The sequence below is a fragment of the Rana temporaria genome, chromosome 11, assembly GCF_905171775.1.
Source record: "Rana temporaria chromosome 11, aRanTem1.1, whole genome shotgun sequence".
Taxonomy (NCBI): domain Eukaryota; kingdom Metazoa; phylum Chordata; class Amphibia; order Anura; family Ranidae; genus Rana; species Rana temporaria.
This window is the reverse complement of record NC_053499.1, coordinates 26885537-26909150: the sequence shown is the minus strand read 5'-3', so window position 1 is coordinate 26909150 and position 23614 is coordinate 26885537. Positions and strand designations below refer to the sequence as shown.

Below are 23614 nucleotides of genomic sequence, written 5' to 3'. Positions count from 1 at the left end.
AATCACAATCATGGGAAAGACTGCTGACCTGACAGTTGTGCAGAAAACCATCGACACCCTCCATAAAGGAGAAAAAGCCAGGCTTCATCCCCACAAGAGAAGCTAGGGACAACACTATTAAAGTGCTGAACCTTCTCCACGTTGCGTCCACGAGGAGAACACCTTGTGTGTTCCTAAGTACAGACGCCGAGAAGAACTTTGATAGGGTGAATTGGGCATACATGTTTTCAGTACTCCACCACATAGGTCTAGGGGAGAAGATGATTACCTGGATCAAAAAGATATACTCTAACCCAGACCTGGGCAAACTACGGCCCGCGGGCCGTATACGGCCCGGCGGACCTTTTAATCCGGCCCACCCCCGCCGCTGAAACCGCCGCCGCTGCCGCGTTAATCACCGCGGCGGGGAACATTAGACAGCGTTCGTTTGAACAGCTGTTTTCCCCGCCGCGCATAGACACTCCCCCTTGGACGGATCTGTCCAATCGCGAGCAAGGGGGAGTCACATAGACACTCCCCCTTGCTCGCGATTGGACAGATCCGTCCAAGGGGGAGTGTCTATGCGCAGCGGGGAAAACAGCTGTTCAAACGAACGCTGTCTAATGTTCCCCGCCGCGGTGATAACAGTAGGCAGGGCCGGGAGGGGTCACACGCAGCCACTTGTGCCAACACACGCAGCCACTTGTGCCAACACATGCAGCCACATGTGCCAACACATGCAGCCACTTGTGCCAACACACGCAGCCACTGTGCCACCATAAATTGTCGCCACTGTGCCAATCACACGCAGCCACTGTTCCCAAACACAGCCACTGTGCCAATCACACGCAGCCACTGTGCCAATCACACGCAGCCACTGTTCCCAAACACAGCCACTGTGCCAATCACACGCAGCCACTGTGCCAATCACATGCAGCCACTGTGCCCATCAAACGCAGCCACTGTGCCAATAACACGCAGCCACTCTGCCCATCAAACGCAGCCACTCTGCCCATCACACGCAGCCACTGTGCCAATCACATGCAGCCACTGTGCCAATCACACGCAGCCACTGTGCCAATCACACGCAGCCACTGTGCCAATCACACGCAGCCACTGTTCCCATCAAACACAGCCACTGTGCCAATCACACGCAGCCACTGTGCAATCAATTGTTGCCACTGTTCCCAAACACAGCCACTGTGCCAATCACATGCAGCCACTGTGCCAATCACACGCAGCCACTGTGCCAATCACACGCAGCCACTGTGCCAATCACACGCAGCCACTGTGCCCATCACACGCAGCCACTGTGCCCATCACACGCAGCCACTGTGCCCATCACACGCAGCAACTGTGCCAATCACACGCAGCCACTGTGCCAATCACACGCAGCCACTGTGCCCATCAAACGCAGCCACTGTGCCATCACATGCAGCCACTGTGCCAACACACGCAGCCACTGTGCCAACACACGCAGTCACTGTGCCATCAATTGTTGCCACTGTGCCCATCACACGCAGCCACTGTGCCATCAATTGTCGCCACTGTGCCCATCAAACGCAACCACTGTGCCATCACACGCAGCCACTGTGCCATCACATGCAGACACTGTTTAATCAATTGTTATTGATTAAACAGTGGCTGCCTGCCCCCAGCCTCTGTCCCCCTCCTGTGTCATGTCCCCAGCGTCTGTCCCCCTCCTGTGTCATGTCCCCAGCGTCTGTCCCCCTCCTGTGTCATGTCCCCAGCCTCTGTCCCCCTCCTGTGTCATGTCCCCAGCCTCTGTCCCCCTCCTGTGTCATGTCCCCAGCGTCTGTCCCCCTCCTGTGTCATGTCCCCAGCGTCTGTCCCCCTCCTGTGTCATGTCCCCAGCGTCTGTCCCCCTCCTGTGTCATGTCCCCAGCGTCTGTCCCCCTCCTGTGTCATGTCCCCAGCGTCTGTCCCCCTCCTGTGTCATGTCCCCAGCCTCTGTCCCCCTCCTGTGTCATGTCCCCAGCCTCTGTCCCCCTCTTGTGTCATGTCCCCAGCCTCTGTCCCCCTCTTGTGTCATGTCCCCAGCCTCTGTCCCCCTCTTGTGTCATGTCCCCAGCCTCTGTCCCCCTCTTGTGTCATGTGCCCAGCCTCTGTCCCCCTCCTGTGTCATGTCCCCAGCCTCTGTCCCCCTCCTGTGCCATGTCCCCAGCCTCTGTCCCCCTCCTGTGTCATGTCCCCAGCCTCTGTCCCCCTCCTGTGCCATGTCCCCAGCCTCTGTCCCCCTCCTGTGTCATGTCCCCAGCCTCTGTCCCCCTCTTGTGTCATGTCCCCAGCCTCTGTCCCCCTCCTGTGTCATGTCCCCAGCCTCTGTCCCCCTCCTGTGTCATGTCCCCAGCCACTGTCCCCCTCCTGTGCCATGTCCCCAGCCTCTGTCCCCCTCCTGTGCCATGTCCCCAGCCTCTGTCCCCCTCCTGTGTCATGTCCCCAGCCTCTGTCCCCCTCCTGTGTCATGTCCCCAGCCTCTGTCCCCCTCCTGTGCCATGTCCCCAGCCTCTGTCCCCCTCCTGTGCCATGTCCCCAGCCTCTGTTCCCCTCCTGTGCCATGTCCCCAGCCTCTGTCCCCCTCCTGTGCCATGTCCCCAGCCTCTGTCCCCCTCCTGTGTCATGTCCCCAGCCTCTGTCCCCCTCCTGTGTCATGTCCCCAGCCTCTGTCCCCCTCCTGTGTCATGTCCCCAGCCTCTGTCCCCCTCCTGTGTCATGTCCCCATTCTCTGTCCCCCTCCTGTGTCATGTCCCCAGCCTCTGTCCCCCTCCTGTGCCATGTCCCCAGCCTCTGTCCCCCTCCTGTGCCATGTCCCCAGCCTCTGTCCCCCTCCTGTGCCATGTCTATAACAAGTACTCGTACCAGTTTTCCAACAATGATATTTACTGCTTTTTATAAAGAAATACAATTGATTTTATGCAGTATTGAGTTTAGCCTTTTGGCCCGGCCCTCCAAAATATTTTTAGTTTCTCATGTGGCCCCATCGAAAAAATAATTGCCCACCCCTGCTCTAACCCAACAGCTCAGGTGAAGGCGAATGGTCTACTTTCTTCTCCGTTCTCTATTGGAAACGGAACAAGACAGGGATGCCCTCTTTCACTCCACCTCTTTGCCTTGTCCCTAGAACCATTTCTATGCAAAATAAGACTGAACCCGGACATACAGGGATTATCCTTAGGGGACTCCCAGTGCAAGATTTCAGCATACGCGGACGATCTATTCTTTTCACTGACAAATCCCAAGATCTTATTGCCAAACCTCCTCAAGGAATTTGGTATACATGGAGCCCTGTCGAACCTGAAAATAAACTTCTCAAAGTCAGAGGCCATGGGAGTGGCTATGCCCTCCCACGTCCTGCGGTTTATGCAATCTAGCCTCCGCTTTAAATGGACAGACTCAGCCCTAAAGTATCTGGGAACGTACATGTCAAAATACACCTCACGCACGTTTGATTTAAACTTTCCACCGATTTTAGCGAAAGCTCGCTCCCTGCTGGAGAGTTGGAGCAAGGGCCTGCACTCGTGGCAGAGGTAATCTGATAAAGATGTGTATCCTGCCCAAATTCCTCTACCTCTTTCAGGCCTTACCTATACATATCCCACACTCATACTTTAGACAGGTACATGCACTTTTTACTCGCTTCATTTGGGCAAACAAGAAACCCCGTTTGCGACGCAACTTGCTCTCACTTCCCAAACAGAACGGGAGTCTCGCACTCCCTGACATCAGACAATACTATCAAGCCACCCATTTGGGCCGGATTTTGGATTGGCGATGTAACAGGACAACCAAGTTGTGGGTGCATCTAGAATAGTCACAAACGATTGTACCCTTGGGGAGTGCACTTTGGTGCTACAGCGCTCTCCAACCAGGACTGAAATCCCACCCGACGATAGGGGCCACTCTTCGTCATGGCAACGAAGTGGCCATGCAGTCATCCCTCACGTCAAATTCCTCCCCGCTCTACCCGATCTTAGGTAACCCCAAATTTACATCGGGCCTACAACCTACGGAATATGTCACTCTGAGAAACACAGGCTTCGAGCATGCATCCAAATTTGTGACGGCGAGGGGATGGCCAAAAATCTCAGAACTGACAGTCGAGACAGGTAGTTACCGGCTTCCCTTTTGGAAAGCAGTGCAGCTACACCACTTTTTGCATTCCATCCCTGACCCCCAGGGTTTCACACGACAGTTGACAACTTTTGAGGAGCTCTGTTCAGAAACGGAACCAGTGTCGCAGACGCTGTCTAAAATGTACTCCCTGCTTAACACACCACCCACACAGCCTCAACTACCCTTTTTTGATGGGTGGGTGAGAGACCTAGACCGTAAATTCTCAGCGCCACAACAACAACAACACATGATCAGTTGTGCACTTAAATCATCTATATGCACCAAAATACAGGAGACAAATTATAAAATCCTGTCCAGATGGTATTTCACGCCTGCCAAGCTGCACAAATGTTTCCCAACTACCTCGGACCGTTGTTGGCGTTTCGAGAGAGAGGAAGGCTCGCTACTACATATCTTCTGGTCCTGTCCAAGCCTAAGGGACTTTTGGGAGGAGGTGCACCGCATAACACAGACCTTCACGGAATACGAAATCCCACATGATGCAGCGTTCTTCCTGCTTCACCTCTCTACAATCCCCACCAAATTGTACAAAAAAAAATCGCTAGTGCGACATTTACTAAATGCCGCTAAGGCATGTATACCCCTATTCTGGAAACAGCAGGCCCCCCCGACCATTGCATGCTGGCTGAGAAAGGTAGAGGAAATAAAAAAGATGGAGGACTTTTACTACTGACCGCTACCGTCAATATGTGTCCTGAGTCGTTTGAGGCAGCGGAAGGCCCCCCCGTCGGTGTGCTAGGGGGTGGGAGGGTGGGCGGGCATGGATCCACTCCCCCTCATCTTGTTTCTTCCCTCACTATGCTTCTGCTTTTGCTCTTTTCATCTCTTTCCATCTTTCTCTCCTTCTTCCCCCCCCTCTTCCTTGTCCTTTCCTTCCTTTTCACGTAGGCATTGGCCCCTGTTGATTGCATGTTACGACACACTTTGAATACTGCCCGAAAGTGAGGCCTTGCACCGCCTTCCCTCTTTGCACTTTGCGGGGGGCAGGCGTGGGGGGGGGAGAAAGTAGAAATTTAAGATCCTCCGCCCTCCTACACTCTATTTGACCTCATACGCCTCATGTACGGTATGAACATGTTGTTAAATGCTTTCCTGTAGTGTTTTGTGATATGCGGTCGCCATGCTTTTCTGTTCTGTGATAATAACCTTGTCCTGTTACTCATGTCATGTCTTGCATAAATAAAAACTTTTATGGAAAAAAAAATAAAAAAGATGGAGGACTTAGTCCTCACTGCGCAACATAATCGTGAGAAGTACTCAGCGACCTGGAACATTTGGAATGTATTTATTTTTTCTGATGAAGGGATAGCCCTTCTACGACAGTAACTCGGCTGTGGACTATTGCATGGCGCTGGAGCGGGAGTTGTTCCCCGCTCCGACACCCACTCCCTGGATTGCCCCCCCCCCCCTCTTTTGTGTGATAGCTATCCTGCCTATTTTCTGTTAGTCTCTATCATTATCCTAACTATACTTTACTTGTTGTGTGATTTCATAAGAAAAAGTGAAAAGGAAGTGGAGAGGTCCTGTGCCTTTAGATACTTACACTAAGATGGAAACTCTTGGTTCCGGGGTTGTACACTAATCGAAATGCTTATATTTTGCAATGTACTGACGTGCAAGGACCCCGCTATGAGAATGTATTGCATGAAGTGTCTGTAACCTGTATAATGTTAATATACTTATTGTAGTGATGGGACTTCTCCCCTTGGTGTTGTTCAATAAAACTTATGTTTGGAAAAAAAGAAGAAGAAAAGGCCTCAAAAGGTAATTGCAAAATAAGTTGGAGATTCCCAAAGTGCTGTATCAAAGCACATTAATAGAAAGTTATGTGGAAGGGGAAAGTGTGGAAGAAAAAGGTGCACAAGCAGCAGGGATGACCGCAGCCTGGAGAGGATTGTCAGGAAAAGGTCTTTGAAAAGTTGGTTACTTTTACAAGGAGTGGACTGAGGCTGGAGTCAGTGCATCAAGAGCCACCACACACAGATGGATCCTGGACATGGGCTTCAAATGTCGTATTGCTCTTGTCAAGTCACTCCTGAACAACAAACAACGTCAGAAGTGTCTTACCTGGGCTAAAGAAAAACAGACCTGGTCTGTTGCTCAGTGGTCCAAAGTCCTCTTTTCTGATGAGAGCAAATATGGAGGACCCAGAATATGGAGGACCCAGAATATGGAGGACCCAGAGTATGGAGGAAGAAAGGAGAGGCACACACTGCAAGATGCTTGAAGTCCAGTGTGAAGTTTCCTCAGTCTGTGTTGATTTGGGGAGCCACGCCATCTGCTGGTGTTGGTCCACTGTGCTTCATTAAGTCTGGGGTCACCGCAGCCGTCTACCAGGAGATTTTGGAGCACTTCATTCTTCCGCAGACGAGCTCTATGGGGATGCCAACTTCATTTTCCAGCAGGACTTGGCACCTGCCCACACTGCCTAAAGCACCAAAACCTAGTTCAATGACCGTGGGATTACTGTGCTTGATTGGCCAGCAAACTCGCCTGACTTGAACCCCATAGAGAATCTATGGGGCATTGCCAAGAGAAAGATGAGAGACATGAGACTGAGCAATGCAGAAGAGCTGAAGGCCAATATTGAAGCATCTTGGTCTTCCATAACACCTCAACAGTGCCACAGGCTGATCACTTCCATGCCATGCCACATTGAGGCAGTAATTGCTGCAAAAGGGGCCAAAATCAAGTACTGAGTACATATGCATGCTTATAATTTTCAGAGGTCCGATATTGTTCTATGTACAATCCTTGTTTTATTGATTGCATGTAATATTGAAATTTTCGGAGATTGTGGATTTGGTGTTTTCATGAGCTGTAAGCCATAATCATCTCAATTATGACAAATCACGGCTTGAACTATCTTGCTTTGCATGTAATGAGTCTATCTCATATATTAGTTTCACCTTTTAAGTTGCATTAGTAAAACAAATTAATTTTTGCACGATATTCTAATTTTTCGAGTATCACCTGTAGCGCTGCATAAAAAAGATAGTAAATGATGAGTGTGTCTTCAGAAAATTTCCAGGGGTTTGGATGCCTAAAGCAGAGCGTTTGCTGAGAGGGCACCTTTGCGGCACACAGCACAAGGACAAAAATCTGCCTTTACAGTCTGACTGTGTTCTTTCTTAACTCTTGTAAGCAAACAGTAGGAAGAGAGCACAGCCGGCACCCCCTCCCAGCTCTCTCCTCCCCTCTATTGCTATCTGTACTATAGTCAGCAACCCAGAAGGCTGTGCAGAGTTATATTTAATTTTCTGTAGTATCTTTTACAATCATGCTACATTAAAAAAACAAAATTAAATAAATAAAAACATGGAACTCATTTTCCCATGTTGCAACCATCAGCACCTATACCCGACTTTTGACATTTTCTGTTGGCCCGTGCAAACAAACCTGTTGAAATCAATTACATGCCGGCTGTATGGACCTTTACGGTTCTCCACACACGCAGTCTTCATTTTGGGATGCATGTGGAGATGTATGCAGGTTTGTGCAGCCGACAGCCTGACATTGATTTCAACAGGTTGACTGCATGGGTCTGCACAGAACACCTGTGCATCCTGCATGGATGAAGATGGCCCCTTTCCAGGACCTGTACACCTGTGTGAATGAGTCTTAAAAGGAAACGTACCACATTCCTTAAACATTTGGTGCACATGGAGAACTTATGCCACCCACACACGATCATTTTAAATGACGTTTTCAAAAATGTCGTTTTTTTTCATGCTGAAAAACAACGACATTTTTGAAAACGTAATTTAAAATGATCGTGTGTGGGCTTCACATCATTTTTCGGCTTCCGAAAAACGACAAAAAAAAATTTGAACATGCTGCATTTTTTTATGTCGTTTTTTAAAATGTAGTTTTTCGGGTTGTAAAAAATGATCGTGTGTGGGCTAAAACTACGTTTTAAACCTGCGCATGCCCAGAAGCGAGTTATGAAACGGGAGCGCTCGTTCTGGTAAAACTACCATTCATAATGGAGTAAGCACATTCATCACGCTGTAACAGACAAAAAAGCGTGAATCGTCTTTTACTAACAAGGAATCAGTTAAAAGCAGCCCAAAGGCAAATAGAACTTCCCCTTCAGAGTGCCGTCGTACGTGTTGTATGTTACCGCGCTTTGTTCATAATTTTTTTTAAAACGATGGTGTGTGGGCAACATCGTTTTTAATGATGAAGTTGGAAAAACGTTGTTTTTTTAATGATGAAAAATTTCATTTTTTTTCATGCCGAAAAACGACCATTTGTACGCGGCATTAGGTCTAAAAAATGTATTTGCAATCACACCACAGATTCACATTATAAATACCATTAATGGGACTAAATTGTGCTGTTTTTACAGATAAGTATCTCAGAATCCTAAATGTACTTACTTGCTTATAGCTTCCAAAAATTGTAGGTGCTTCAACTGAGAATCTAAATACATTCGCTGGTCCTGGGTAAGCTACCAAAGTTTGATCTTTAATACACCTGCAACCATAAAAACAATGTAACTGAAACATTTTACAATCCTATTATGAAAGCTAACCACACTATAGGCCTAATGAATACTGCAAATCAACAATGCCTCTTTAATAGGCGTTACCTACATATTAGCCCAAGTGCTGATTCACACAGGGGCAACCTGTCAGGCGACTTAGCCGCCTGACAAGTCACGCTCCGTTCTGTACTATGGAACCGTTCTAATAGGAGCGACTCAAGTCGCTCTGACTTAGAAAAAGGTTCCTGTACGACTTTGGGACAACTACAGGGCGACTTCCATTGACTTCAATACTCTAAAGGTCGTGTGCAGATCGCCTTGCCGAGTCGTGCGACAAGTCGTGCTGCCCCTGTGTGAACCGGCACTAAATGTCCATGAACACATAGGAGGCAAAAGCATTTAGAGACAGGGAAAAAAACATCACTTGCACGTTCAGGAGAGGAGTGTTTTGGCAGAAATAATGCCAAACACACCTAAATGCCTCTAAACGTGACTAAGCGCTAGGCATATTTAGCACTTGAGTATTCATTCATTTCATTGGCCAGGCTCCTCTCCCTTTGGCATCTCATGGGGAAGACCCATTTGACCATTATTACAGCTGATGTATGAGACGATTGCCTAGACATTCCTGGGTGGAGTGGGTCTTCCCCCCTTTTTCTTGGTCAGTTGGAAGCCCCTGTGTCCAGTGTTGACACCTCATTACTGGACTGGCTGATGTACTCTTTTTGACACATATGGCTATGCAACTGGAGAGAATCATGTACCATTTTTTTCAAAGGGGTAAATTACTTTTCATGTTACATGCAGAGATCATCAGTGATTGCAGTCTACATTACCACTGATCTGGCACAGAAGTGCTTGGAGTATCTACAGTACTATTGGAGCTCTCAAATATTTAACTTGCCAAGGAAGCTTTGTATGTCTGTTTTTTTGTTTTTTTTTTCAATTGATCCTCAGCATTACATAAAGCAACCCAACCAGGATACCAGTGGTGAAATTGTGACCCATTGTAAAGTGGTTGATATACATCTCAGGAGGACTGCGCCTGGTAGCTTGTGGACTTAAGCCCTGTACACACGATCGGTTTGTCTGATGAAAACGGACCGATGGACCGTTTTCATAGGACAAACCGATCGTGTGTGGGCCCCATCGGTTTGTTTTCAATGTTAAAATTTTTCCTATGGATAAAAAATCGATAGGAAAAAATGATCGTCTGTGTGGAAGTCCATCGGTCAAAAATCCACGCATGCTCAGAATCAAGTTGACGCCCTCTGAAGACGTGAGCCAATCACGAAACGCGTCAGGGCGTGGCTACACGACGAGTCTAACTCACACAGACAGCAGTTGTACTGAACGAGCAACTTGTCAGCTGGAGCTGAGCTGACAAGCAACATAGCTACGTGAGCTAAAGTCATTACATCTGATGTGCCTGTTTTTATCTCTAACATTGTAAGCATTACATTTTGTGTGGGGCTGTGTTTAATAAAAAAAGCAATATCACACTATATTCCTTTCTTATGCTTATTTTCCATAAAACCTTGCCCTTGATTATCCATCCACTTCACTGAGAGACGCTGATAACAGGAGGAAAGAGATCTTTAGGGTAATCCAGGAAATATCTAAGGCATTTCATTTGAAGGATCCCAGCAGGATTAAGGAGTGGTGAGTAGAACTCCTAAGGGAGACCTGTACGTGAAGATCTCTGTTTGGATGCTTCAGGAGTTTATTATCGCACAGGAATTACAATGATTTAAGAGACTTTTTATGCTAATGAGTTTTTTTTGTGAATGGACTTTTCATCATTGATTCTTTCCCAATTTTATTCATTATCATTTTAGTGAGGTTATGTGCATTTTTCACTCATGGTTTATGATTGATATAGATTGACACTTGCTCTCACTTTAGTGTGATTAATAATCATCTTAGCAGAGGGGTAATTTTAGATTTATTATAATCATTTACCTTAGCGCTGTTAGTGTTTCCACCCAGAGACACCTTTTTTATTAATTTCATTACTTTTATAATAGCTGCTATTCTGCAAAAACCACCACTTCATATATTCAATATATTACACTATATCCACAGAGCGCTTGGATCAGTTTTATCTTCGGATAATTTCTGATATATTTCTTGCATGCTCGGAAGCATTGAACTTCATTTTTCTCAGCACGTCGTATTGTTTTACGTCACCGTGTTTGGACACGGTCGGATTTTTGACTGATGGTGTGTAGGCAAGACCGATGAAAGTCAGCTTCATCGGATATCCGACGAAAAAATCCATCGGATTAGATTCCATCAGATATCCGATTGTGTGTACAGGGCTTTAGAGTACGTAAATCCAACATTTCATATGCCTGATATGTGCCTGCTGTACCACGTACTTGTATGAAAAAAATATGTTCTTTTTGTATTGCTTCCTTTGTGTGAAATCTCGGGTGTTCTTGCCAGTCCCTCTGCTTTCCTATGAAAAACGGTTAAATACTAGGCATGAGAGCAAAGTGTGGTTAGTTCTCTAGCTATGCTGGTACTCGGCTTGCTCTCCTCCAATGATCAGGCATATCCTGACACACACACCCCCCCTTTTCCCCCATGGCCTTTTACCGGGAAGATCAGTGCGCTACCGTTTCTCCTGCCCTAGCTCTGTTCTCAGCTGCATAAGAGCTTAGGGGATATGGGATCACTTCTAAAACAGGGGAAAGAAAGATATTTATAAAAAAACAATTCATATCTATACACAAATGTTTTGCCTTTCACTTTTTGCTTTTCACTTCTATTTTAAAACTGAATGGGTTGTTTTACAAGGTTATAGTTTACATATACTTTAATAGTTATATGTGAACTTGTACTCCTGGATTTATTCTAGTGATATCACTTGTAACTTTACACTTTAAAGGTTTTTGTCACCTACTCCTTCCATAGAAATATGGTTTATTATAATTTGTTATGCTTTATGTCAGATTTTATTAATACTGTATTTGCTGGCGTATAGGACTACCTTTTACGCTTAAAAAAACTGGCCAAAAAGCAGGGGTCGTCTTATACGCCGGGTCAGCTGCTCAGATGCCTGCTGGATGTGTGGTAATACTGTATGTAGCTTTGGCTACATACAGTATATACCGCTTAGCCAATCCCGGTGAGCGATATATTCAAATGAATACAGAGCCTGCTCGGATTGGAGTAACAACCTCTGCCAATCTGAGCAGGCTACGGTTGGCTTTGAGAGTCAGAGAGGCATGGGCTGATGTTACAGCCTTTGCCAATCCAAGCAGGCTTTCTATTCATTAATAGAATACATCGCTCGCCGTGATTGGCTGCAGCAAGAATGAAGAAGAATATGGCTCCAGGAAGAAAAAATATGAAGTGTCAGAAGGGGGGTCGTCTTATACGGTGAGTACAGGCAAAAAAATCTTTAAAAAAATGAAAAATTAGGGGGTCGTCTTATACGCCCGGTCGCCTTATACACCGGCAAATACGGGTACTCAAGTGCAAGCGCTCTGAGGATCAACTCTATATGGCTATGTCTGTGGAACATTTGCCCCTACATTGCAGTTTTGGGAACAGAACTGACATACCTGTTCCCTGATCAATATAAAGAAACACTGGGATTGATTTACTAAAACTGGAGAGTGCAAAATCTGGTCTGCATAGAAACCAATCAGCTTCCAGGTTGTATTGTCAAAGCTTATCTGAACAAGCCAAAGTTTGAAGCTGATTGGTTACCATGCAGAGCAGCACCAGATTTTGCACTATCCAGTTTAAGTAAATCAACCCCTATGTTCTCCAAGCCTTTTGATAGATTATTGTTGTCATTGAACATTAGGGGCAAGGAATAATTTCCACAATGCTCATATGAGACTATCAACATGCTATTATGACAAACTTTTTAATAATGATGGGCTCGGGTGTGTTTGCAGCTCCACATGCCCGAGCCGCCAGGAAGATGACACTGCACAGCACTAATCACAGGCAGGGAGACATTCAACGATCCGCAGCTGCATAGATCAGGAAATGTTTCACTGTCTGTGATTAGCGTTGTGCAGTGTGAGCTTCCTGGCGTGCTCAGTATGTGGAGCTGCGAACACGACCGAACCCATCCTTACTTTTCAAGTAGATATTGAGAAATTTTGCAAATTCATGTGCTTGTCCACATTTGAAAGTTTTCATCTGATAGCCGCTGTACAGTGTATTCCTGAAGAGTATTCTTGATTTATTTGGCATAAGGATCATGATCATCTCCATGAATGTTGATAACGTATCCATCTGTAACTTAGTGGGTTCAAGAGCATCATCTTATGTGACTTATACACTTTTCTGATATATACAAGGTGTTATCGGAAGCGTGACTGGCTATTCGAAAGGCTTTTTATTTCCAAGATGGTCTTGTTGCTACAATATAAAATCTCTTTAACCACTTCCCTACCCGCCCATAGTCATATGACGTGCACAGATGGGATCTCCCATCCTGGGTGGACGTCATATGACGTCCTGGGCTTCCCGGCTGTCTAGGGGGCGCGCGGGACACGATGCGCGTGCCCCGGCGGCCGCGATGTCCGCCAGGCACCCGCGATTGCCCGCAATCACGGGAGGACTGTGGATCTGTGTGTGTAAACACACAGATCCACGTCCTGTCAGAGGTGAGGAGACCGATGTTGTGTTCCCAGTACAGAGGAACACAGATCGTTCTCCTCAACTTGTGAGTCCCCTCCCCTCTACAGTTAGAATCACTCCCAGGGAACATATTTAACCCCTTCAGCACCTCCTAGTGTTAACCCCTTCCCTGCCAGTCACATTTATACAGTAATCAGTGTAGTTTTATAGCACCAATCGCTGTATAAACGTGAATGGTGCCAAACACGTGTCAAAAATGTCTGATATGTCCGTCGCAATGTCACGGTCACAATAAAAAAAAAAAAAACACACTACGCAGATCGCCGCCATTACTAGTAAAAAAAAATAAAAAAAGCAATAAAACTATCCCCTATAACTTTTGCGCAAACCAATCAATATATGCTTATTGTGATTTTTTTTACCAAAAATATGTAGAATATGTATCGGCCTAAACTGAGGGAATTTTTTTTTTTTTTTGATTTTTTGGGGATATTTATTATAGCAAAAAGTAAAAAAATATAGATTTTTTTTTCAAAATTGTCGTTCTATTTTTGTTTATAGCGCAAAAAATAAAAACCGCAGAGGTGATCAAATACCACCAAAAGAAAACTATTTGTGGGGGAAAAAAAAGGATGTAAATTTAGTTTGGGAGCAATTTAACTGCGCAATTGTCAGTTAAAGCGACGTAATGCCGAATCGCAAAAAGTGCTCGGGGGCTGAAGTGGTTAAATTAATATTTTTTTTTAATTTTTCATTTTTTGGATTTGTTTAAAGTAGAATTCCAGCCACAGACATCAGCTTTGTTTAGGCTGGCCATACATGGATCAAAATTGGGCCGGTTCAGTAGGGAGTATGGGCAGGCTGATTTTACCCAAGCCAATGCAACAATCTACTTAGGTACAAGCAACCTGTTGGATTTTTTTCTGCATGTGATTGCTGCCAGCAGCTATAGCCACTAGTAGTAATCATTATATTCTGCTAGCTAGGAAGACTCACTGTGCCCCCCTGCTGGCAGAATACAATAGCACTGCGGGAGGGATTCCATCATCAACATGGACTGTGTTAATGGGGGAATCAGGCAATTTTCTATGAGCTGCCTTACTGTTTAACAAATTAGTATACCAGACACTACAGACAGCACCAAACTTTCAGTGCTGATGCGTTTATCTACCAGTCCTTTTCCCCTGTCCTGTTACCAGAATAAAGTAGTAAAAAAACCTTCTGTGCCACAGGATCCCCCACAGCCCCCCTTATACTTACCTGAGCCCAATCTTCAACCTGTGATGTGCAGCGGCTCTCTCCCTGAGCAGATTGATAGCAGCAGGGATACAAAACCTTATTTCATGATGTGAGTTTTGTCTGCAGGTCACCTCTTTGTAAAAGGCACAGGAAAAAGGTCTCTAACAGTGAAAAAAATAAATAAGCAGGCCCATCCATATAAAGACCCTATACTGTAATAGCTAGATTCAGGTACGATGGTGCAAACTTGCGGCGGCGTAGCTTAGCGTGTTTAGGCTACGCCGCCGTAAGTCAGCTAGGAAAGTACATGATTCACAATGTACTTGCCTGCTATCTTACGGCGGCGTAGCCTAAAGCGGGCGGGCGTAAGGGCGCCTAATTCAAATGTGTTTGAGGGGGCGTGTTTTATGTTAATGAGGCTTGACCTCACGTTTTTTACGTTTTTTCTTACTGCGCATGCGCCGGGCGCCTACATTTCCCAGTATGCATTGCGGCTAAGTACGCCGCACGGGCCTATTGATTTTGACGTGGACGTAAATCCTGATTCACGGACGACTTACACAAACAACGTAAAAAATTTGAATTTCGACACGGGAACGGCGGCCATACTTGACATTACTATTCCAATAGGGCCTAGCTCTAACTTTACGTGGCCTATCTCTTACGCAAACGGCGTAAAAGTACTGCGTCGGCCGGGCGTACGTTCGTGAATCGGCGTATCTCCTCATTTACATATTCTACGCCGACCGCAATGGAAGCGCCACCTAGCAGCCATCCAAAATATTGCAATCTAAGATAGGATGGCGCAAGTCGTCGTATCTTAGATATGTTTAAGCGTATCTCTGTTTGAGCATACGCTTAAACATAAGTCGGCGTAGATTCTGAGTTAGGTCGGCTTATCTACTGATAAGTCGGCCTACCTCTTACTGAATCTACCTATATGTCTTTATATTGATGAGCCTGCTTCTTTTTTTCTACAAGGTGAGTGACCTATTTTGTGAGGTTGTTTTTTCAGAGGCACTTCTCCTGTTCTTTTTGTTTCTCTTTTCATTAGAGCCAGCTTCTGCTCCATGAATTAGCTTGCCCTGGTGGATAGACTTATTGGAATATTTGTGCTATAGCTATATCCTAGTCATATGAGACTCCATTAATCCAGTTCAATAGACTTTTTGATATACCAAGTGTGCGGTTCATTGTGACTATCCTCTATGTTTCCATAACTTCTTGGACTTCCTTATAGCTTCTCCTCTGCCGTTTTCTTTCTAAGGACTACATGTCCTATGGTACCTTACTACCTAAAAGCAGTTTTTCCTGTACTTACTCCGCCTCTCGATTCTCCTCCTCTCAGCACCTCTGTAGTTCCGAAGGCAGGCTCTGTGATATGTGTGACACAGCAGTGCCTACCCAAAGTGTATAGTGAAAACCTGTCACAATTAGTCGAAATTAGTCTAAAGCCGTGGCTAGCACCCAGTTTTTCTTACTCCACTATCTTGCTTCTTAGGCTTGTACAGGCTTTTTTTTTTTTAAGTAACAACTAAATCAAGTGGGATAAGCGATTTTTTTTTTTTTTTTAAATCATTTGTGAATGACAAGATTGCATAGACAACTGTAGACACTTTTAGACAGCTGTGTCCACAGTTTACCTACAGCAATAACTGTAAGCAACAGTTGAAAATTTCTGTTTGAATATAATGAATACTTCAAAAGAAATGAAACAAAATAGGTAGTAGATACTATTTAGAATGTTCATAGTTTGACTAGTCTGGCCTTAGAAGACCCGAATGGTATTTCAAAACAGATCTAATTACAATTCTGGTGTGTATAACATATAGCACAAACATACCCATCCTGGATGATGGAATAAAAGACAGGATCAGAAGGATCGTCATGTGCTGTAGCCTTGCAGGACTCCACAAATAACATAATGTCAGGAACAGGTGACGAGACGTGAATTTCCATGTAAAGTTGTTCCCCCCGTTGGACTGCAGAAAGGTTGTGTCTCGGGTTCGCAAACAGATTATCTGTGAAGAACTGGAACATGAATGTGAAGACACCAAAGCCTATCTTGGTGTACTGGTAAGTCTTGCTTTGGGTGTGAAGTACATTTTCTGCATCTTGCTTTTCCTGTTTTTCCTACAAAAGAACAAAAACAAAATACTGCTATACTAACGTACAAAGAAAAGTTACCGTATATACTCGAGTATAAGCCGACCCGAATATAAGCCGAGGCACCTAATTTTACCACAAAAAAAATGGGAAAACGTATTGACTCGAGTATAAGCCTAGGGTGTCCATCTGCATGCCTCACTGTGCCCATGCCTCACTGTGCCCATGCCTCACTGTGCCCATGCCTAGACTGACGTTTAACATGGGAGTCTATGGAAGGGGTGCCCGGATTTGAAAAATCCCCCGGACAACTAACTTGGCACACATGTAGCCCCACTCTTCCTCTACAAGTGTGCAAAGTTTGGGGTCCAGGGGAATGGCCGGCCAGTACCGGGTCCCCAAAGTCCGGGAGATCAGGCGCAAAAAGGTGATTCGAGTATAAGCCGAGGGGGGCATTTTCAGCACAAAAAAAAAAAAGTGCTGAAAAACTGAACTCATACTCGAGTATATATGGTATTTGACAAACACTGACACAAACAGTCCACTTTCAAGTAACAAGAGAAAGGAAGCCGCACTCCATTAAAATCCTTGTGTATGTTTATTGATAGGGTTGCACCGATACCAATATCGGTATTGGTGCCAATACTAAGCATTTGTAGGAGTATTGGTACTCCTGCAAATGCACTGATACCTGAAACCGATACTTTCAAGCTCGGTTCTTTGAGCTCTCAGTGGGTCTCCCCCCACTGACAGCTGAAATGTAAAAGAAAAAAGGGAATAATCAGTTGTTAAAGCGGGGGTTCACCCTAAAAAAAATATATTTTTTTTCTACCATGCCATCCAGCATACTAGCGCGAGCTACAGTATGCCTTTATTTTATGTTTTTGCGCCGTACTCAGTTTAATCCCTTAGTTAAGTTTCAGACTCCCCACGGGGAGTAGGCGTTCGTATGAAGAGGGGAACATGATTGACGGCCGGCTATGGCGCGTCACGCTTCCCGAAAATAGTCGAAATAGGACTTGGCTCTTCACGGCGCCTGCGCAGTCAGCTCCTAGTCTGTGCGCAGGCACCGTATAGCGCCGTGAAGAGCCGAGTCCTACTCCAGCAATTTTCGGGAAGCGTGACGCGCCATAGTCGGCCGTCAATCATGTTCCCCTCTGCATAGGAATGCCTACTTCCCGCGGGGAGTCTGAAACTTAACTAAGGGATTAAACTGTGAGTATGGCGCAAAAAATAATAATAAAGGCATGCTGTAGCTCACGCTAGTATGCTGGATGGCATGGTAGAAACTTGTTCGGGTGAACCTCTGCTTTAAGGAGTGGGGCCGCCGCGGCCTTAACAACTTATAACTTATTCAGGTGCCAGTGGAATTCCCCTATTGACAGCTAAAGTGTTAAAGAAGTTGGAGCTGTCAAAAAAAAAAAAAAAAACAGTTGCGCAATGTTTAACAACAACATTGCTCAGCCACTGAAACACTAAAATAAAAAGAAACATTGTTTCTTTTTGTATCTATCCATTTCTTCATCTACAGATCAAAGGGATGAAATCTGATCTGCAAACGAAGTCAGTTTAAAGCACCCTGTCAAGTAAAAAATTTTTAAATTTGGGTATTTTTTTATTAAATGTTTCTCTGTTTAAGCCCTTATTAACCCTTAATTTACTCTAATTAGCCTTAATTTACTCCCTCTTATCCTCCATTTAATTACTTTTTTCCTGACGTTTTTTTTTTTCCTACTTCTATTTTATAAACGATAAACAGTTAAAACTTTTTTTTTTGTTTGCTTTGTTCGTTAATATTTTTACACCTTTAATACATTTAAAAAAAATTAAAATGTAAAAAAAACACATTTATTTCATTTGTAAATAACTTTACAATGCTTTGTACCTTTGCTGACAGCTAAAGTGAAAATAAAACAGTTGCGGTAGGTATCGGTGAGTACTTAAAAAAAAAAAAAGGATCAGTACTCGTAAAAAAATGGTATCGGTGCATCCCTATTTATTGAAATATGATCAACATGTATAAAAACATAAGTGGTTGTCCATATAGTGAACTTGGTGTTGAGTTATTCACTTTAAGATCATCACAGAGGACAAAGGGGCACTCTTTACATCTAGAGGAAAAGAGATTTAATCTCCAAATACAGAAAGATTTCTTCACAGTAAGAGCTGTGGAAATATGGAATAGACTGCCTCAAGCTGCGGATAAGACGAAACACGTTAGAAGTGGACCAGCTTGTGCATGCTATTTTTCAACAAACACACACAAGGCCTTAATTGAAGAGAGGCTTACTTTCTGCTCTTGAAAGTGGATTTGATGAAACATCCAGCAAACACTGTGAGGACTGCACCCAGTGTCAGAGGGGTGAGGGGGAGGTAGACGTGAAGTGGGACGGAATACCTTCTCTTTTCAAAGTGGTAGTCAGTCATTGGAGAAAAAAATAATAATAATAAATAAATTAAAAAAATAAAATCGCTGACATGCAGGGTTTTTATAACAGAAAAAACCCTAGAGGTCTCTTCTGTCATAAATATCCTCACTGCCTGTCAGCAAGAAATGCAATCTGAGCCGCACATGCGCAGCTCAGATCACATTTACGGCCCACTCTGTGTGCAATGTTACTCCCGTGTAAATGCCCAGGAGCAGATCCACAGAGAATTAGATGGGCGCAGCGTATCAGACATACGCTACGCCGCCGTGCCCATACCTTACCTGGCGTTCTTTCGAATCCTCCAAGATTTCGCGCCGTAAGTTACGGCGGCGTAGTGTATTTCTGGCGGCGGAATTCAAATCGGCGATTAGGGGGCGGTTTTCATTTAAATGAAGCGCGTCCCCGCGCCGAATGAACTGCGCATGCGTCGTCCCGAAATTTCCCGCCGTGCATTGCGCTAAATGACGTCGCTAGGACGTCATTTTTTTAACTTAGACGTGAGTTACGTCCATCCCGATTCACGGACGACTTACGCAAAAAAAAAAAAAAATTCAAATTTCGACGCGGGAACGATGGCCATACTTAACATGGCAAGTCTAACCATACGCCGCAAAATACCAGCTTTAACTATACGCCGGAAAAAGCCGACTAGAGACGACGTAAGAGAATGCGACGGCCGCGCGTATGTTCGTGGATCGACGGAAATAGCTCATTTGCATACCCGACGCGGAAAACGACGAGAACTCCACCCAGCGGGCGCCGGAGTATTGCACCTACGATCCGAAGGCGTACGAAGCCGTACGCCTGTCGGATCTAACCCAGATGCCGTTGTATCTTGGTTTGAGGATTCAAACTAAAGATACGACGCGGGTAATTTGAAAGTACGCCGGCGTATCAGTAGATACGCCGGCGTACTCGCTTTGTGGATCTACCCCCCAGTTTTTAAACATCCTTTTAAAAGAGAAGTTTGAGTCCCCCCCACCAAAAAATAAATTATACTCACCTAGGTGGATGCAGCATCGATCCAATTCTGGATCTGTCCCCCACTGCATCTACACTGAGAACTGAGGGCCATATTCTCATAGAAGTTACGATGGAGTATCTCAGGATACTCCATCGTATCTCCCTTTTTTGGCCCGTGTATCTATGCGACTGATTCTTAGAATCATTTTCGCATAGATACACTTAAGATCCGCCATCTGTAAGTCACTTACACTGGCGGATCTTAAATGTAATGACGCCGGCCGCCGCTAGATGGCATTTACGTGAAGGACTCATTTGCGTATGCAAATGACCCTTCTACGCCGATTCCCGAACGAGTTTGCGTCGCGTAACCGTCGCTAACGTTGTTTGCGTAAGCGGAAATTTAGTCCTGCTATTATGAGGATTAAATTTCCGCAAGTCCCACGTAGGCCATGTTACGGATGGCGTCGGGTCCGCGTCGTGTTTTTTCGTCGGGTACGTCGTTTCCGTAAGTCGTTCTTGAATACGACTTTACGTCAATGACGCACACGTTGGCGTCATTGACGTTTTCCGCCGAGAACTGGAGCATGCGCACTGGGCTTTTTGAAGCCCGGCGCATGCTCAGTTCATTAGAATCGGGGGCGCGCTTAATTTGAATACAAGCCGCCCCCTTGGAGATCCGCCAGGCTACGCCGGGGCATTTACACTCCGCCGTCCCAACTTATGGAGCAAGTGTTTGGGGAATACAACACCTGCTCCTGTAAGTTGGGACAGCGGAGTGTAAGTGCCTTAAGTGCAGCCCGCGGATTTTTAGAGAGAATATGGGCCTGAGTGATCAAACACCGCTGATCACTCAAATCTCCCCCTCTGTTCTGAGGAGAGAACTCTGCCTGTCAGTTCCTGGAGCGCCGAGCTGTAAAGAAGGCAGGACAACTGGAAAAGAAGGAAGGCTGCACACCAACAAAAATGAAAACGATCCAACGTGATTTTAATAATCCAATACGAGTCACACATGACAGCCACCAAGACAAAGACACGGGACCCAAGAGGTGACACCTTTCACACTGTCAATAGTGCTACTGCAACAATGTTTGAAGTAACATTATTGACAGAGTGAAAAGCGTCACCTCCTGGGTCCCGTGTCTTTGTCTTGTGGCTGTCACGTGCGACTGACTCATATTGGATTACTTAAATCACGCTGGATCGTTTTCGTTGGTGTGCAACCTTCCTTCTTGTCTTTGGTGGCGAGCCGTGGCTAGCACCCAGCACATCCGGATTGCACCAATTTGCTCACCTTTTTTTATTGAACTTTGTACAGGAGGCAGGAGCCAGGGTGCTGGGTGGATCCAGACTGTAAAGTTGGTACCTGGACCTGCTGAGTGACAGCCGTCAGCGAGCAAAGCTTTGGCCCTACTTCTTCTTTAACCACTTAAGGACCGCTTCCTGTAGATATACGTCGGCAGAATGGCACGGCTGGGCACAAGCACGTACCTGTACATCCTCTTTAAGTGCCCAGCCGTGGGTCGTGGGCGCGCGCACACGACCCGGTCCGAAGCTCCGCGGCCACGGGACCCTGCGGACCCGATCGCCGCTGGAGTCCCGCGATCGGTGCCCGGAGCTGAAGAACGAGGAGAGCTGTGTGTAAACACACCTTGCCCGTTCTTCACTGTGGCGCTGTCATTGATCCTGTGTTCCCTAATATAGGGAAATACGATCAATGATGTCACACGTCCAGCCCCGCCCCCCTACCGTTAGAAACACAGATGAGGTCACACTTAACCCCTTCAGCGACCCCTAGTGGTTAACTCCCAAACTGCAATTGTCATTTTCACAGTAAACAATGCATTTTTAATGCATTTTTTGCTGTGAAAATGACAATGGTCCCAAAAATGTGTCAAAATTGTCTGATGTGTCCGCAATAATGTCACAGTCATAAAAAAAAAAATCGCTGATCGCCGCCATTAGTAGTAAAAAAAAAAATAATAATAAAAATACAATAAAACTATCCCCTATTTTGTAAACGCTATACATTTTGCGCAAACCAATCGATAAACGCTTATTGCGATTAACCAAAAATAGGTATAAGAATACGTATCGGCCTAAACTGAGGAAAAAAAAATTGGGGGATATTTATTATAGCAAAAAGTAAAAAATATTGCATTTTTTCCAAAATTTACGCTCTATTTTTGTTTATAGCGCAAAAAATAAAAATCGCAGAGGTGATCAAATACCACCAAAAGAAAGCTCTATTTGTGGGGAAAAAAGGACGCCAATTTTGTTTGGGAGCCACATCGCACGACCGCACAATTGTCAGTTAAAGCGACGCAGTGCCGAATCGCAAAAACAGGCCAGGTCCTTTACCTGCCTAAAGGTCCGGGTCTTAAAGCGGAGTTCCGGCCACAATTTCACTTTTTAAATATAAATACCCCTGTAATACACAAGCTTAATGTATTCTAGTAAAGTTAGTCTGTAAACTAAGGTCCTTTTTGTTAGGTTGTTACAGCATTTAGACACTTTATAAAATAGAAATTGACTGGGGCCATCTTAAGTGTGGGCATCATGAAGCCAGACTGTATGACTTCTTTGATTTCAGCCTTGCAAATCTCGCACATGCTCAGTGCTGCACAAGCAGTGTCAGATCAGGTTTCAGCACCTGTGCTGTCCAAGTCACATGATTCTTTGAGACTGGGGAATGCACAGACTCCTGGAAAGTTACACCCACTAAATTCCCAGGTGTAGGTTAGGAAGCATTAAGCACCTAGGTGCAGGAAGTGGGAAGATTAACTATTCTGCCTAGCAACAACACTTTGAAGGCATCTAAAAAAAAAAAAAAAAGGACTAATGACATTTTTTTTAAAACTACTGATGTAATGTTATATTTATGGGTGGAACTCCACTTTAAGTGGTTAAATAGAAATGTAAGATTGGGTGAGATATTCCTCAAGAATTAATCAGTCCTAAAAGGATTCAGACCCTGCAGCTTTCCTATTTAGAACACAGAAAATCCATCAACTGATTATTAATGAACCGGACCCTCCTATTCAGAATGAGTGTGTGAAACAAAGAGGTAGCAACACATTAGAATTTGCCATAAAGTTTGTTAAAATCTCTGCAATGTATACGTTACCTAGATGTTTTTTTCCTCAACAAAAGATTAGGTACTCTGTAAATGTTATAAAAAAATTGGGACATCTTACCATCCGTCCATGGGAAACATCATATGGTCTGACTGATACGGGCCCACCCTGTATTCGGGGCCCCAGTGCAGCAGTGATGATCGACACACAAAGAATTAACACTTCGCATCTTGCCATCTGTGCATTGAGCTCGCTCATCTAACACAAATCACATGCACTATATATAGTTGTATGAACAGCTTGTAATTTTTATACAGGTTTAAAAAAAGATATACGGTATTTCAGGAAATTGTAAAAATTCAGTACGCTAAATTTTCCCTTCCTTTAATGATATATTCAGTAATCTGGTGTTAATGTTTAAACCCTTCAGTTTAATTTTAGGTTCATGGTCATACTTGATCTTATAAATAAGAATGTCACTTACAATGAAGCATTACTGTTTAAATTAAGCCCAACCCCAGGCTCGCAACCCCCACCTCCATGTTTTGTCCCTCTCCGTTTGGAGCAGC

General features: G+C 45.0%; 1 protein-coding gene across 1 annotated transcript in view; it reads right to left on the bottom strand.

The window, feature by feature from the left end:
- The window catches only part of LOC120916867 (ZP domain-containing protein-like), a 28245-nt gene extending 4927 nt beyond the window's left edge, over positions 1 to 23318 (bottom strand). Inside the window, exons 1-3 of the mRNA XM_040327810.1 lie at positions 23166 to 23318; positions 16314 to 16603; positions 8517 to 8613 (exon numbers count right to left, since the gene is read on the bottom strand). Coding sequence (XP_040183744.1) covers positions 8517 to 8613; positions 16314 to 16603; positions 23166 to 23303 — 525 coding nt within the window. The 5' untranslated portion in view covers positions 23304 to 23318. The remainder of the gene's footprint in view (positions 1 to 8516; positions 8614 to 16313; positions 16604 to 23165) is intronic.
- Positions 23319 to 23614: the final 296 nt, after the last annotated feature.